This window comes from Drosophila takahashii, chromosome 3R (genome assembly GCF_030179915.1).
Source record: "Drosophila takahashii strain IR98-3 E-12201 chromosome 3R, DtakHiC1v2, whole genome shotgun sequence".
Classification (NCBI taxonomy): domain Eukaryota; kingdom Metazoa; phylum Arthropoda; class Insecta; order Diptera; family Drosophilidae; genus Drosophila; species Drosophila takahashii.
Genome location: NC_091681.1, coordinates 11514051 through 11529283, shown reverse-complemented (window position 1 = coordinate 11529283; position 15233 = coordinate 11514051). Strand labels below are relative to the sequence as shown.

The 15233-nt window shown below is 40.9% G+C and overlaps 2 protein-coding genes across 3 annotated transcripts; one reads left to right on the top strand and one right to left on the bottom strand.

Annotated features, from left to right (window-relative positions):
- The first annotated feature begins 6753 nt into the window (after positions 1–6753).
- On the top strand, positions 6754–8174 carry LOC108068205 (uncharacterized). 2 transcript variants are annotated; one of them, XM_017157633.3, is made up of 3 exons: positions 6754–7401; positions 7457–7761; positions 7816–8174. In XM_017157633.3, exons 1-2 carry the CDS (start codon positions 6867–6869, stop codon positions 7474–7476), a joined length of 555 nt encoding a protein of 184 aa, XP_017013122.1. In that variant the 5' UTR covers positions 6754–6866; the 3' UTR covers positions 7477–7761; positions 7816–8174. The 2 variants fall into 2 exon arrangements, with proteins under 2 accessions (XP_017013122.1, XP_017013121.1); XM_017157632.3 differs by having other exon boundaries at positions 7809–8174.
- Positions 8175–12603: 4429 nt separating this feature from the next.
- LOC108068232 (uncharacterized) lies at positions 12604–15175 on the bottom strand. The gene is made up of 7 exons (XM_017157674.3): positions 14856–15175; positions 14494–14801; positions 13843–14399; positions 13637–13783; positions 13468–13578; positions 13092–13249; positions 12604–13033 (listed from the first exon to the last, which is right to left on the bottom strand). Exons 1-7 carry the CDS (start codon positions 15073–15075, stop codon positions 12744–12746), a joined length of 1791 nt encoding a protein of 596 aa, XP_017013163.1. The 5' UTR covers positions 15076–15175; the 3' UTR covers positions 12604–12743.
- Between the last annotated feature and the right edge of the window lie 58 nt (positions 15176–15233).

The following is a 15233-nucleotide window of genomic DNA, read 5'->3' as shown; positions in this document are numbered from 1 at the left end:
AGATAAAGCCAGCGAAGGCAAACGCCAAGCAGCCGAATATCCAACGAGCAAAACAATGACTCATAAATTCAACACAATAAAAATTATTTATTTTGCGGCTGCGACGGGTACTTTTGGATCGCTGGAAATGCAGTTTCAGTGCAAATTAAGCGGCGCAATGTGAGCGGGGAGAAAAGAAAATTTGATCTCTATGACAGGACACACAAATCTCGCTCAGATCTCCAGAGACGATGCCAACCCAAACAAAGCCAAGTCGAAACGAAACGAAGTGAAGATGGAGCTGGAGCTGAAGTCGCAAAGTCCACAGAGGCACAGTCTAATGCTCACATTTTGAGTGGGGGGAGTTTCTTATTTCGGGAGTCCATCTCCATCTCCATCCCCATCCACAACCACTTACCCGCAGACGTTGCATCAAAATGCAGTTTCATAATTTTCACACGTTTTTCTGTCACTCACTGGAAATGGGATCTAGTCGGTCTGCTGACAGGCGGAAATTTGTAACAACTCCAACTTAGCTGCACTTATTGCAGTTAAGCTAAGTGCAAATGCGGCGGCAGACTGCAATTAGCCGCTGCTGATTAAGTTGATAATCAACCGGGCTGATGGGTCAGCCCTGAATGACTTGTCGGAAGTCAGAAGAAGGTGGTGTGGTCCCACAATGGCCCGTGTGTGTGGGCCCCGGCACTGTTGCAACCACTCCCGAATCCAGATCGAATGGGAAAAGTAAAGAGGCCGAAAAGTTGGCCAAACAATCGCGGCTAATGCCAGCAATTGCTCATTGTTGCGATTACGAGCATTTGATTTGTGGCCACACGGATGCCAATTGTTTGCCTTTGATCGAAATGACTGAACCGGCTGAAAGAAAGCCAAAAATCCATTGTCTGCCCTGCATGACTATTAACACGCAATTTTCCATCTGACCGAAATGTCATTCCTTGTTGTTGGCCCGGCCCACGGTAGCAGCTTCGATTTCAACTTCCATAACTCACAATTAGCGCCGAGTGCCACTCACCATTGATAACCATACGCTTTTCGGGATGTCGACGGCCCAGTTGCCGGTGAAATTATTCCCCAATTTATTTATTGTGTCATTGCAAATATTGAATTCATCATTGTTCGGCTCTCGAGTTTCTATTGTGCTTTTTGGCAGTCGATTTCAGTAATTGTGAAAAATTGCTTTAAATGTTTATATGCTCTAATTTTTTGAATGGCGAGCCGGGCTTACTGAATTCCGCATTTCTTTTGATCACGACAATTATACAATCGGCTGGGTGAAGGGCATTCGGTAGGATTGAATGATTTGGTTCTTTCTCGAGGCGTTTGCATAATACCTTATTCTGCTGCTCTTTCCTCTATGCAAACTAATATAGTTCGGTCCAAAGTTGATTGAACTTTGGCCAAAATAAAAACCTTAATATATGCGCAAAGACCATTTGCATTTTAAACGTGGATCAACCAAAATAATTAAATATTCATACACATTGGCATACTTCCAAAAAACCTGACTGGTGGTGTGAAAACTTTATGGTAAATAAGGCGGCAAATGAAAAACATGTCCGATAGGGTGGCTGACAGCAGAAGCTACCTGAAAATGGCTGAAAAACTCACACTCATGGCTGAAGAGCCATGATTAATTGAAAGGTCAAGTGGCGAGTGAAGTGCGTGAAAAAGATTCAAGATAAATATATTCAGATATAAAGACATCAATGCTGCATTCGAATTATTTATGACTGTCTTGATAGTACACTGAAATAATAAGCGTGGCCTTGCAAAGAAAAAGTAATTGGCAAAAGGACCAAGAAGTAAACAGCAATTTATTAATGCTTGACAAAATTAATTAAGCCCGACACAAATTGCATAAAGAACTAAACTTTAATTAGCGCTTCCTGTCAGTGAAGCATTTATAAAACGTCTGCCAATAAAATAATTAATAAGAGTACCTGTGTCTACGCCAGCATCGGCTTCAGCATCTGAAAAAGGTCATTAAATCAACCTCAACTGGCGGCTGCCAAGCCAAAGCCATAATTTTTTACAGAAGTGGTGGCCTGGCCTTTAAACATGAATTATAAATTTATGTTAGAACATTAATTTAATGCCTCCGCCACTTGGACGAAATTTCGCCACATCAAAGATTTATGAAATCCAACGAGACATGGCATAAAATTAGCCACGATCATCAGCAGCTCAAAGAATGGTCAAGTGTGAGGATAGGATGCGAGGGCAAAAACACCATTTGGCTATTATTTGGGGCCGACAAAGAAGGGGACCTTTCTATTTTCTATAATGCTAATTTATGTTAGCCACGACAGCTTTATTTCTATAATTATTATGTAAGAATCGTGCAGCCTCCATCCACGTAGAAAAAGAAGAAAACCTATTAATTAGGAATTAACGAAAAATGGCAAATGACGCAATTTTGTGGTATCGAAAAGATTACATAACTTCTGACCCTGAAGTTTTTTTCTTTAACTTTGGGTAAAGTAAAAGTAAAGTAAAAGTATTTTCTTACGTTAGATGATTGATTAGAATATTTCTAAAGAGCTTGCGGTGAAAGTTGTAGGAAAGACTTTTATGAAAGTAAAGGTACGGAAAGACGACTAAATTAGTTGATCAAAAATATCAAGACATTTGTTATACGATAAATCTGACTTAATACAAAGAGCTGATGTGCTAAATGTGCGATACATAAGTAATATAATATCAATTATAAAACAAACAGAATAAATAAATTAAAAATATGAAATTAGGGTTTTCAATGTATTTAAGAATACTTAAAATACTTGTAAAGGAAAATTCATAATAATTCCCCCAAGCTTTTTAAAGGGTGGCAAATCTTAAGTGTCAGCTTTGTAACAGGTGCTTTTTCAAAGAAATTGTTTTAACTTTCCGTGCCTAATAAGGTAGTTTTCTGCTGTTCTGTTTAATGCATTTCGACACTGACTGTCCACTGAAAATTCGTGCACATCCTTTAAAGGCACAAGAAATGTTCTTGTAGATTGCCCATCGACAACATTGACATGGATAGGAGCAATTATGTTGAGTGCGCCAGTGTCGTTGTGTCTGCTGCTGCCGTCGACAGTGGCAAGTTGTTGTAAATTTGGTTATAAAACAAACACAAATGACATTATTCGCACGAAGGCAGGACGGCAAGTTTGCCGAGCTGCCGTTGCAGCTGTTGCAGCACGACTTTCTTTGCATCTTCGCAGCAACTGCCTGAGCAACTGCAACTGCAACGGCAACAATCAATTCGACAGCAGCGACGACGACATTTGCGCAGGCGCAGGCGCCTTTGTTGCGCTTCAGCTTCAACTTCCGGAAATCACGCTGCTTGTTGTAATAATGTTTTAGCTTTCTGTATTTTTTCGACCGTTTTAGCCAAGGAATGGGTCAGGTCGGCAAGGCAAAAGAAATGTGCACGCGAGCGAAATTACAAAATGCGCACAGTTAACGTAAAATTTGTTTGGCAAAAGTTGTTAAATTTTTTCAATTATGCAAAAATAAAATTTTAACACAATCTTGTGGTGGCGGTGGGTGAAATAAAGACATGAAGCCACGAAGACGATGGGCAAAACTAGTCGCTAGATACAACCCATCGAAATGGGTTATGAAACTGGCCAGGCATTCACCTCCTCGAAAGGGCAATTTTTTTCGCTTTGATTGAGGGGGAGTGGGGAAGCCCCGCTTACGGGCGATATCTTAAAAAACAGAAAACATTTTTTCAATATAGTGCCCGGGTTATAAATTGGGTTTTAATTACAGGAAAATATTAATACAAGTAAACACATACTGAGTTATTAAATTGCATTAAAATCATTATTATTCAAATTATCAACATAGAACAGTATCCATTTATTTTGTTTATGGGTAAGTGTGAAAGAAGAATCATAATTTTATCATAGATTTCAGCACCATTATGTTTTAACGAAAACAGCATAGCCTCTCAGAAAATAACATAATGTTGTTCACTCAAATTACTGTAATACACCTAAATCTATATCTCAGATAATGATTTAGTCAGAATAAAACTTAATTTGGGATAATCATTCTCTATTAAATAAAGGGCGGGATCATTTCTGGAGATAGCCACATAAAATAGAAGAAATAATACGAATTTAATTGATCGCCAACTACCGAAAACCATTCCTCAGCCCCACACCCCGAACTGACACCTTGATTCGCCCCAGACCCGGCCGCTCCCCGGGTAGATGGCTAATGTCAGACAAGCGTTTGGGCCTTCCTCGGCACTTAAGTCATGGCGCAGAGCCGTGGACTGCAATTTGGAAAAATTCTTTTGATTTATATATACGAACGCGCTAGAAAAGCAACCGAAATGGCCTTCCCAAGTGGCAATCAATTCTGGCGGAGCTGCGCGACTCCAGAGCCGAAGATTCGCAACCCAGGTCTGCGCCGGGGGCATGGAACACTCTGCACGTGTTGACTCCCAGTTGAAGTCGATGATTTAGCTCGCCTCGTTACCTCAACGCCATTTGACCCCGCAGCAATTGAGGTAGCCACGATTCGTCGGCAGTCTAACAGACTGGCACTCGGTAGCAGTGATGACAAAGGTACTTTACATTTACCCAGGGTACCTTATAAAAATATTAATAAATGATAACTTATCATTGATAGGAGATAAATAAAAAGAGAAATAACATTTGTATTTCTTATAAGATAAACAAAATGTTTATATGTTTATCCAGTTCGACAGTGCGTAAATAATTATGGATAGAAGTACCTGTCCCTGTATATAAATATCTTGTCCAGCCTCTTAGCATCACTGTTCGCCAGCCAGCAGTTAGCAGCAGAGGGCCTATTCATTTCTTTGGTTATCAGAAAGGCAGCGATCGCAGCAATATGTTTTCTATATGCCTCATTTCTGCACAAATCGCTTGACCTTAAGCGTTGCTGTAATTTATTTGTCGTTGTCGCAATTTCCCACACACAACTCGACCCGATGATTTTCCCGCTCGGGTTTTGTTTTTTTTTTGTTTCGTTTCATTTTCTCTAGAAGCTGCAAACTGTATTACGTTGGTTTTTAGCAGTTTAGCTTTGTATTTTGTATTTTATTTTTTCCCCTTTTGGGCCTGGGTTCAGTCGGTTAGTGGAGGTTGCATTTGTAGGTTATTGTGCCTGCCCTGGCATCTGGAGGTTATGTAATGTCTCCGCTGCCATTGTTGTGCTCGCCCGAGCTTTTGGTTTTCCTCAGCTCCAGGGGGAGGTGGCCTTATCAGTTGCAGAGCGTCACACAGTGGGGGCATTTACAATTTACAACTCTGATTGTATAACTGAGCATTTGCAGTTGCCTTTTAATTGATTTTAGCCAGCTGATTGAAAACGTTTTACGGAAATCGAATTTATTTGTTTTTTCAGCAGACAAGGTTCTCCGAGGTGACTTCCTTAAATTAATTTATTTTATTTATACTTATTTGGATGGATACCATTTTAAAGCAGCAGATACTAATGAACATACCCTTACATTTTGACAATATAGTAACAAACAAGGAAGGAAGCTAACTTCGGCCAGCCGAAGCTTATATACCCTTGCAGATAAAGTAATGCTCACTCGGTGCAGTTCCAGGGATTCCAGATTCAGCGTTTCTATTTTAATTTTGTTTATACATAAGTAGTCAAGAATCAAAACGCCTACTTCCTACAAAGTTACAATGAGTTTTCTTATGTTTGTTTAAATATTCCTATGGCAGCCTTAAGATATAGTGGTCCGATCCGGCTCGCTCCGACATATGTACTACCTTCAATAGAAAGAAGACTTTCGGTAAAGTTTCATCGCGATAGCTTTAAAACTGAGAGACTAGTTCGCATAGAAACGGACAGACGGACAGACGGACATGGCTAGATAGACTCGGCTATTAGTCCTGATCAAGAATATATATACTTTATGTGGTCGGAAACGTCTCCTTCACTGCGTTGCAAACATCTGACTGAAATTATAATACCCTCTACAAGGGTATAAAAAGGGAAATTATTTAATGTTTATTTAGTTTTGTTTATGTGGAAAATTTTAAAAATATTTGTTTAGCTTTTTTCTACGGCTTACATACAACAAGTTGTAATTATATTTAATCGTCTTTTATGAAAATGTAACTTAAATCATTATTTTTCTGCATTTAGTTATCACCAAGTCCCAATTATGTTTGCAAATTAGATAGTCACTGACGAACCGTTTACATAATACCTAAGCCCTCCCCTTTTTTAGTGTCTATATAATCAAATTAAAGCCTCAATTTCCCTAACATGCATGGCCGCACAGTCGACTGCATCATGTATAACACTTCCTGACTAATGAACTGCCAGGCCTGGCAGTTTGCCACGGATTCGGTTCCAGTTTTGGGGAAGACATCTTCATTAGCACTGAGTGATACGTTGGGCTTCCCCAGGCCGACAGTCCGAAGCTCCAAATGAGGGCCAAGGAGCGGACGAAAGGGCTGCCCGAGGTGTGAAAATAGGAAAATGCGCTAAAGACTCTTTCATTCGACTCGACTTGGCTGCCTTGCATTTCGCTGAGGGCCGCCCATTTAAGTGTCCAATAATTCAATCACATCAAACGCCATGTTGATTGCCGTTAAAGAGTTTCAATTACACCAATTTCCCGGGATGTTGAGAAAGTTGGGCTTATCATGAGAAATGCAGGAAAGACAACAAAGCTCCAATAGAAAAATAAAGGCGATTTGCAAGTCAGTAGGCGAGGTATTTCAAGTCCAGTTAATTTCAGCCTAGGTCAGCACGAATAACTTCATTCTACATGGTCGGTTGAGCAGTCAACACCGTTTGGTATTCCAAATTAAAACAAAATATATAGTAAAAAATTAAGTTTTGTAGACATTTCGGCATTTCAAAATTCTTTGCACATGGATCTCTCCAAGGCCGAAAGTCAAACGCCCGCTCAAGAGCGTCGCTCGGGAAACCCAGATTATCTGAGGACCCTCCTGCAGGACATCCTGTGTTTCCTTGTTCTGCTTTCGGTTGCTTTGCTAATTGTGGCTGGCATCCTGTTTGTGGTGGAGGACGTCAGTCGTCTGCAACAACAGCAGCAGCAGCACTACCACCATCGGCATCTCCATCGGGATCAGATAGCCAACGATTGGAAAGGATCGCCGCTTGAGGAGCCACCCAAAACGGGATGTCGATTCTTCCGGCCACATACGTGGATTAGATTCTTCAACTGCCAGAAAAAGGTCCCTGAACTGCAGCAGCCGGAAGAAGTAGAAAAGGAGGCGGTGCAGTTTGGGCCAAGCAAACAGGACGACCAAGGGCAGCAGCCTTTCGATTCCGTTCCCACTTACCATCCGGCTATAGAACCTCTTCCTTTGCGAGCGGGCGGAGACTACATCGAGGAAGCTGCCAATAAGAAACTGGATGCGGAACCCCATCAACTGCTGGCCGGTAAGTGCCAGGTGATCCTTTAAAATTACACATAGTAATCCCGGTTCTTACCCAGACAATATCTACAGGACCTAAAATAGAAACTGTCCCTTTTACAGACGTTTAAAATGCTGTTTGAATGTTCTTATTGATGCCCTTGCAGCTCCAGACTATTGGGTATTCCCTGATAGTTTTGTCATTTGATGTACGAAAGCCACCGGGCTAGCTCTAATCAATCGCCTTTGATTCAGAGTTAGTCCCGTTCTTACAAAATCAAATCTCCTCTTGGGTCTTTGAACCCCTTATATTAAATACGCCCTCTGCCTTAGGTGGCCATCAAGAGCTACATAGAACTCGGATAAGGAGAAAGCTAATCCCAAAGTGAGTAAAAAATATGGCATATAAAACATTCAATTTATTTTTTGCAGAACTTAGATTTTTAACGGATTTAAAGGAACCTTAAAAAGATGTTATAAAATTGTCAGACTGTTTTTGTTGACTCCTCGACAGCTCCAAACTATCGGGTATTCCCTGATAGATTTGCCATTTGATGTACAAAAGCCACCGAGCTAGCTTCAATCAACGGCGATTGTGAGATAGTCTCGGAATTACAAACAATATAGTACCTTATTGCATACAGGCCACTTGGACTATGATATATGCCCCTTTTGCTGTTGGCCATCAAGAGCTATATCTCAAAAAGAACATTCACAAGGCAGACAGCAAGGAGATGTATAGAAAAGGTTCCTGCGATAAACCGATGATGTTTGTAATAAATTCGGGAAAATTCAGCTAGTACACTAGTTTTTTATTGTTTGCTTTGCATATAGCCCATATTTAGTTATAATAAAGGAGTTTCGCAGAAATTCTTTTGAAAATAGATTGTTCATTTGGCCAATCATTTATAAGATTTCTCAAAATTAAGATTATTATTTTCAATTGTTATATGGAAAATATTTCACACAGTTAAGTAGGCACTTCCTTATCACAGCCTATGGTAATGTAGTTATTTCGGGCTTCTTAATGGCTTCAAGTATTCCTCAGTCGCGGAACCTTTTAATTATTTGCAAGAACTTTAACTGATTCACGACTCGTCAATGGCACCCCAATTTCTGGGCCCGTAACCAGCCACTGGCGACTATCTCGGATCTCGGAAATTGTAGATCGACGTGTGTGTGTTGGCTCGATAGGCATCTCGAAGATGCCAAAACAAAACAAAGCTCGAAAGAAACGGAAAACAAAGCCGCAGACAGAAGCTGCGCATGCCCATGATGGGTTAATTGAGGTATTGAAAGCCGTACGGACGCGACGGCAAACCAAATGAAATGAAGTGTCTAATGTTTGCATTATCGCGCTCTAACTGAACAATTGCAGTGGCTGCCTGAAGGGCAAATCCGTAGGCGGGGCGTGGATTGGGCTGGAATCCATGCCCGAGGTCGTCGGAGGTCGAGCCGTGTTCTAACCAGCATGGCTGATAAGTGCAGCTGTATAATTCGCAGGGAAGATAAGGTTGGAACATTTGCATAGAACAGCAGCTGGTTAGGCAAACAATTGCATAATCTCCGCAATAAAAATATATATTTTTGGGCATTTACTTTGCCTTTGGCATGTGGGCGTTGGGTCTTTTGTCTTTTATAATAAAATTTAATTAAAATAATCGGTTGTTAGTCAGCTAAGCCCCGGCCAGACTCTCACAGCGAGCTCTTGAGAAATCCATATTTATAGAGAGTGATTTCAAAACACTTTTCGGCTGGAGTCGAGTCTCCGAGAACCAAAGGCTTAGAGCTGAAGCCTTAATGGCGGCACAGCACGAACGGAACGTGCATCTCTGGGACTTTGAGCAAATGGCAGAAGTTCTTATCTACGATGGGCTTGAATATTTATGAAGCTCTGTTAATTAGGCAGATGACTGGGCCAAGACAAAATGACACTATTACAATATGCATGCCAGCAAATTTACAGTTCGGCCAAAAGTCTTCCGACGCTGGGAAAGTTTCGCCGAGATTCGCCTAAACGTGTTCTACGCCTAGAACCAAAACAAGTTTGTTGTCCAAGTCTTTTGTATTGAATCATTCGCTTCTTTTGCTTGCGTGTTTGATATTTTCATTTACTCCTATAAATTGCATAATCTTGAATGATTTGAGGTGTATTTATTTAACGTTGTCGCTTTTGTTCATTTATCTATTGTTTTGTGCTGGGTTCTGCCAGTGACACAGATTTATTTATAACTTTTGTTCTGTTGCCGGCTAAAGCCGGTCTCTGGGCCAAAGAAATGGGAGTGTCCGCAAAAGAGTTGAACCTGCCGGTTGGTATTGTTCTGCAGGTGATATAATATCCCCAATTGGCAGCTACTTTGATGTCTGCTCGATACAACCCAATTAATTTGAGATATTTATTTAGATCAATCCCAGTTTTATTATGAACATAATTTCTGCAGAAGCATTGACAAATTATAAGTTGTATTTAATGATGATTGTGAATAGCACATCTCCACATCGATAAACATTTTCAGGCCACATGCTGGGCCCCTTGAAAGGGGAAACACGTTAGGAAACCTACATATACGCGCCCATTGACCACGAACAAAAGACAAAACTGTCTGCCCTACACAAATCAGCAATTGAAGGGGAATAGATGGATGGATGGTATGGCCAGTTGGTTCAAATCGATGTTAACTGTTACATGTGTACTCGACTTTGGGCTCTCTCTGCGCCGTTTTTCTTGGTATGACTCGTTGGCAATTAAATAAAACATGCCGCATCAGTTGGGGCTCAGTTTTGCAATGGATTCGTTTAGCCCTGTTGCCTACCCGAATACAGCTTATATAACCATATGTAAATTATGCCAGCAAATGAAGAAGAAATATGGCTGGGATCATGTGCCTTGCAGGAACACACCTTAAAAACGAGCTCCCAAAAAAAGGGAACTGCCAGCCAGGTCCGGGCTACTGTCCATCTCAGCTCGACTCAGATGCGGAGGAGTTGGCCCCCAGACCCCAAAAACGAAGCCCAAGCCCAACAATAGCTGGACTGCAATTGAAGCGCAGCCATTGACAAGATAATTTCCTGGGGGTGCTGCATGCAATGCAGTAAATCCTACATTTATACCCTCGGAAAAGGTATACAATCTTTGCGCAATTATTTTTCAAAACTGTTTCTTTTTTATTATGGATCTATATAAAAAATGTAAGGAATAGCCTACTCTTGTTTTACTTATAAAAATTATACTTTACTTATAAGTGTTTGTCTTAATTTTTCTAATTTACAAATCACGTGAGTCATATCCAAAATTATTAAATATATTTAGGTAATATATGGTTATGTATGCCATTTAATTTATCATACTTTCAAAATTAATTTTAAATTCTTAATAGAGTAACACATTTTCGTCACAGGCATTTACATCACACGTTTCCTTCCTTCTCCCAACAGTTCGTCTTCGTTTTACAAATTGTACAAAGCAAGAAAAAGGAAAGAAAAACGTTGGCCACGACTCAGCCGGCAGAAACGAACAGAAATTGGCTAGTTTCGCAGACCGCGTTAAGTTGACTGACTACCAATTGTTGTTGCCACGATGCTGGGGCTACTATGCGAATAATTTCAAACACAAACTGCCGCCAACAGCCAAGAAGGTTCATAATTATTGGACGACCGAACGGCTGCCGGTGGGTTGTGGCTTCTTGAAATGTTGCAACTGGCAACCGTTTGAACGATGACTACAGGAACTGAGCAAGCCACATCGTCGTTTTGGGGCAAGAGTGCAAAGTGGCGGGTTAAATAGGTTTTGACTACTTGAAGACAGTCCGAGTAGCCCGGGCAATTGCATCGATTCGTTTATGAAGATTTACGATGTCCAAATTAGCCATTTGTTAGGCCCAATCACGTAGCTGATCCTGGAGTGGGTCATGTGAAAAGCGACCTCTTAATGGTAAGTAACCTATAAGAAGCTGCAGATATGTTTAATTGACAAACCAAAAGAAACCCCCATAGCAAATCGACCGAATTGATTGATTTCGAGTATAATTATTCTCATTGCCCAATTGGATTAATTGATTTGGTGGTAGGTATTTCCGTGAATTTATGATTTATTATACCAATTACGGATGTAGCCTTTAATGGATATATATTTAATTACTTAAGTGTTTTTTTCAGACCAGAAATAAGTCAAATATTACCATGAATTTGAAGAATAAAGTTGGTATATTGCAATAAATTTATTAAATGCACTTCTCAATCGTGTTTGACTTTCTTTCTTTATTTACACAACAATTTCACCGCAAAACACCAACCATTCAAAATATTTGTTAGCCATGAAAAAGCATTTCATTCAAGTGTCGAAAGTTGACCACAAAATTAACTTTTAAGGGCAGCCACCAAAACACCATCACCTTCGCTTAAGCACTTCCAGCACCCAATTTGTCTGGCTTTTTGAGGGGGAACAATGACAATAACCGCATCGGGGCGAACGTGAATATGGTCGGTGGTGTGCATATGAATAAACATGGTGGCCCGCGAGTAATGTGAGACTTGCATAACCTCATTTGGCGGCTTACGGGCTCGCGTGCTCCCGTGCCAGGTTTTTTTTAAGTCGGCGTGATATCGTGTACGCAGATATAACAGCACAGATAGATAGGAAGGCAGTCAGCGAGCGTACTGCGGACTGAAATGGAAGCGTGCTCGCTCCTCTAAGACCGAAAAATGACGGCCCGTAACCCATCCAACCCATCCAGTCAACTTCATTTCGGATGAATTCCGAATGATTCCATCCGTCGACGGCTGAGCGAGTAAACTTTTATGACAACCACTGACCTTTTTGGGCAAAAGACTCGACAGGAAATCGCTGTGGAGTGGCCAGGAAATGATTAATGGCTCTATTGATGCACTCGAAGACGGTCCGAAAATGTGCCCAACGAATGCGGATTAATCTATAGACTATAGAAGGTTGTCCGCATCGTATTCAAGCCTGAAGGTTTATCTACACTATTCACACCTTACACAACCCACAAATCAAACTGGGAAAAACTCTCAAATTATTAGATGAGGCAATGGAACAATAATTCTTCCTCGCTATTATTGCAACTGCCTCTGAAAATGCAGGGCGTCGACAAAAGCCAAAAGTTGAGGCAATCAAACCCGATGAAATCCAAGATCGTAAGCAGCGTTTTCTGCAATTATGGATCAATTATCTGAAGGCGACTACTGGCAAGCAGCTTACATTTTCGGGATTTCGCCAATGCAAAGCTCACGATTTATTATTTTTTTTGTCGGCCACCAATTGTGGGCACTTTAAATTGTTATTTTACTTGCAGAATTTAACTTACTTCAAATTTTAAGTAGCTCTTAAGCAAATACAAATAGAAACATTTACATTTCATCCCGCTTGGCCAACTCTTCCACGAGCTTGGCACTTTGGGCCTTTATCTGTTTGCGATTGGGCACATTGGCCATGGTCTTATTCTCCTGCAGGATATCGTCCTCGGGAGCCGTTGGAGCCTGCTCCTCAGTGTCCACGGGCTCATACATATCCAGGCTGGCCAAGAAATCGGCATGGTATTCCTCCACATTTCGCTTGACGGTCGCCGGCTTCAGCTCAACTGCATAGGCCTTCATCAGCTTGTAGATCTTGCGTTTCACCATATGCATTATGTTATCAACTGCGGATAGAGTAGGTTAGATTTATGGCTTCTGTTTGGTTAGAGAAGCCGACTCAACTGTTCTCCTCGAAAATCTCGGGGGCAGCGGCCCTCATGTTCAGCATTTCAAATTTAAGCAACGGTAGCTTTAAGTACGAGTTGGGATACTGGGCACGAAGCAATTTGGGCTGTCGATCAATATGTCGAAGAATTTCCAACAGATTCCAAATGCTTACTCTGGAAATAGCAAAAATCATTTAGTTTGCATATGTTTTATAAGAAAATATTATAATTTTATGAATTTGAAAAGATTATTACAGGCATAAATCAATTATTTTTATATCTGTAGAATGTAACTAAAGAGATATTTTTCACATAATATTTATAAAGCCAAGATTAGTGATTAAGACATCTTAAATCATGCTTACTTAACATAAAGCAAACAAACCACTTACCTTAACATAACATATGCATCTGCTCTATTCTTGAGATGCTGCAATGTGTCTTGTTCGAATTGGGTATCATTCTGCAATGTTTTCTTCAGGTCCTTGATACGCTCCAGACGACTAAAATAATAACAAAGATAAGAAAAATTGTCATGTGTATTATTCACTTATCACCCACTTGATCTCTTCCTCTGAAAGATTGTTGACCAGCACTCCCTTTAAAACACTGGCGCACTTCATCTTGGTCTCTAGCATTTCGTGAGCCAACATGTCATTAACAATCATGCGATGCAGCTTGTCGTTGTTGTCCACCTGGCTCTTCATTCTGGATTAAAGAATATATGTATAAGTATTAAAGTAAATGAAATCAAAGTAATAACAAACCGTGGATAAATTTCCTTGGCCTGGGAACAAAGGGTTACAAACTTGACCTCTTTGATAGTCTTCTCCACAGCCTTTAGCTCCAATTTAAGTATCATCATGCTCTGGGTCTCCCGGACATAACGCTTCAGATTCGTTGTCGGAGGCGCTTCCTTGGGTTTGTTGAAATTAATCGATGTACCTGCCGGTTTCTTAAGAGAGGCCAGCATTTGCAGTTTGACCTGGAGGTTCTTGCGGGACTTCTCCTCCATGTTCCTAAACTCGTCATTTAGCTCCTTGAACTTCGCTATGGCCGGCATTCCCAGGAACAGGATATGTTTGATAAAGTTCGACTGATCATCCATGTCACTGCTGAGGGAGCGCAAGATGGGCTCGTAAAAGATTTCGTCATGGACCAGCACCTGAATCATTTTCTTATAAGTATTATTGATGGTCTTGATAGCCTTCAGGCGCACATTGGAGTTTTCGATCTTCTTAAGGAAAACTCGCGACTTTAGCTCCTCGTCGAGAATGAATTCATTTTGATATTTGATACGATTCTGAAGAAGTGCCCGCCGCAGCTGTTTTTTGATAAAAGTAAAATTAATAATTGAGTTATTCGTAAGTTGAAGGAAAAAAATCTATATCTGATAAAATAAGATAAAATCAACCAACCAGCTGTTCCTTGTAGTGCTGCTTTAACTGATCTAATCGAAACTCCAAGCGATCCCGCTCTTTCCTCATCACAAAGGTTCGCTGATTAATGTTGTCCACCACCAGGTGAATTGGCATTTTCTGATACAGTCGCTGCATATCTTTGTGGTTAATGAGGAAGTTGCGTATCTTGTGCGTGTTGTCGTTGACCAGAATATTCTGCAATTTTGTGCGCCCATCTCGACATTGCAGCTTTAGACGCTTGTTCTCGCGAAAATACCGCTGACGATTGGCCTTCGACTCATGATTCTTGAACACCAAGCGGCGTGCTGTTCAATGTAGATTTTCAATAGTGCCAAATCGGACCGATAGAAATAACTTACTCAACAAGTCGGTCATTCCCTTGAATTGCTCGGTTAATGAGTTGGGGGTCCACCGCTCGTCGACCATCACATGTTGATGGACATATGACATGCCGAAGAATCCGTGGAAGCGCAAGGAGCGCGGATGCACGGGCTTGGGTGCCAGGACATCCTTCTCCCGATTCTTATCCCTACGTGGTATATAGGCCATTCCCCTCTGACGCAATGTGCACGGCGGCATAGTGAGAGTATCTTTACCTTAAGGGGTTCTTGGCTAACTTAAAAATTGATCGAGTTGATTGAGCTCCGTTGTGTTGACTTCAAGGAAACTGAATGCCTGACACTTTCATAGCAGCCGACTCAAAAGTAAAACGACATAATTATTTTACACATTTATTT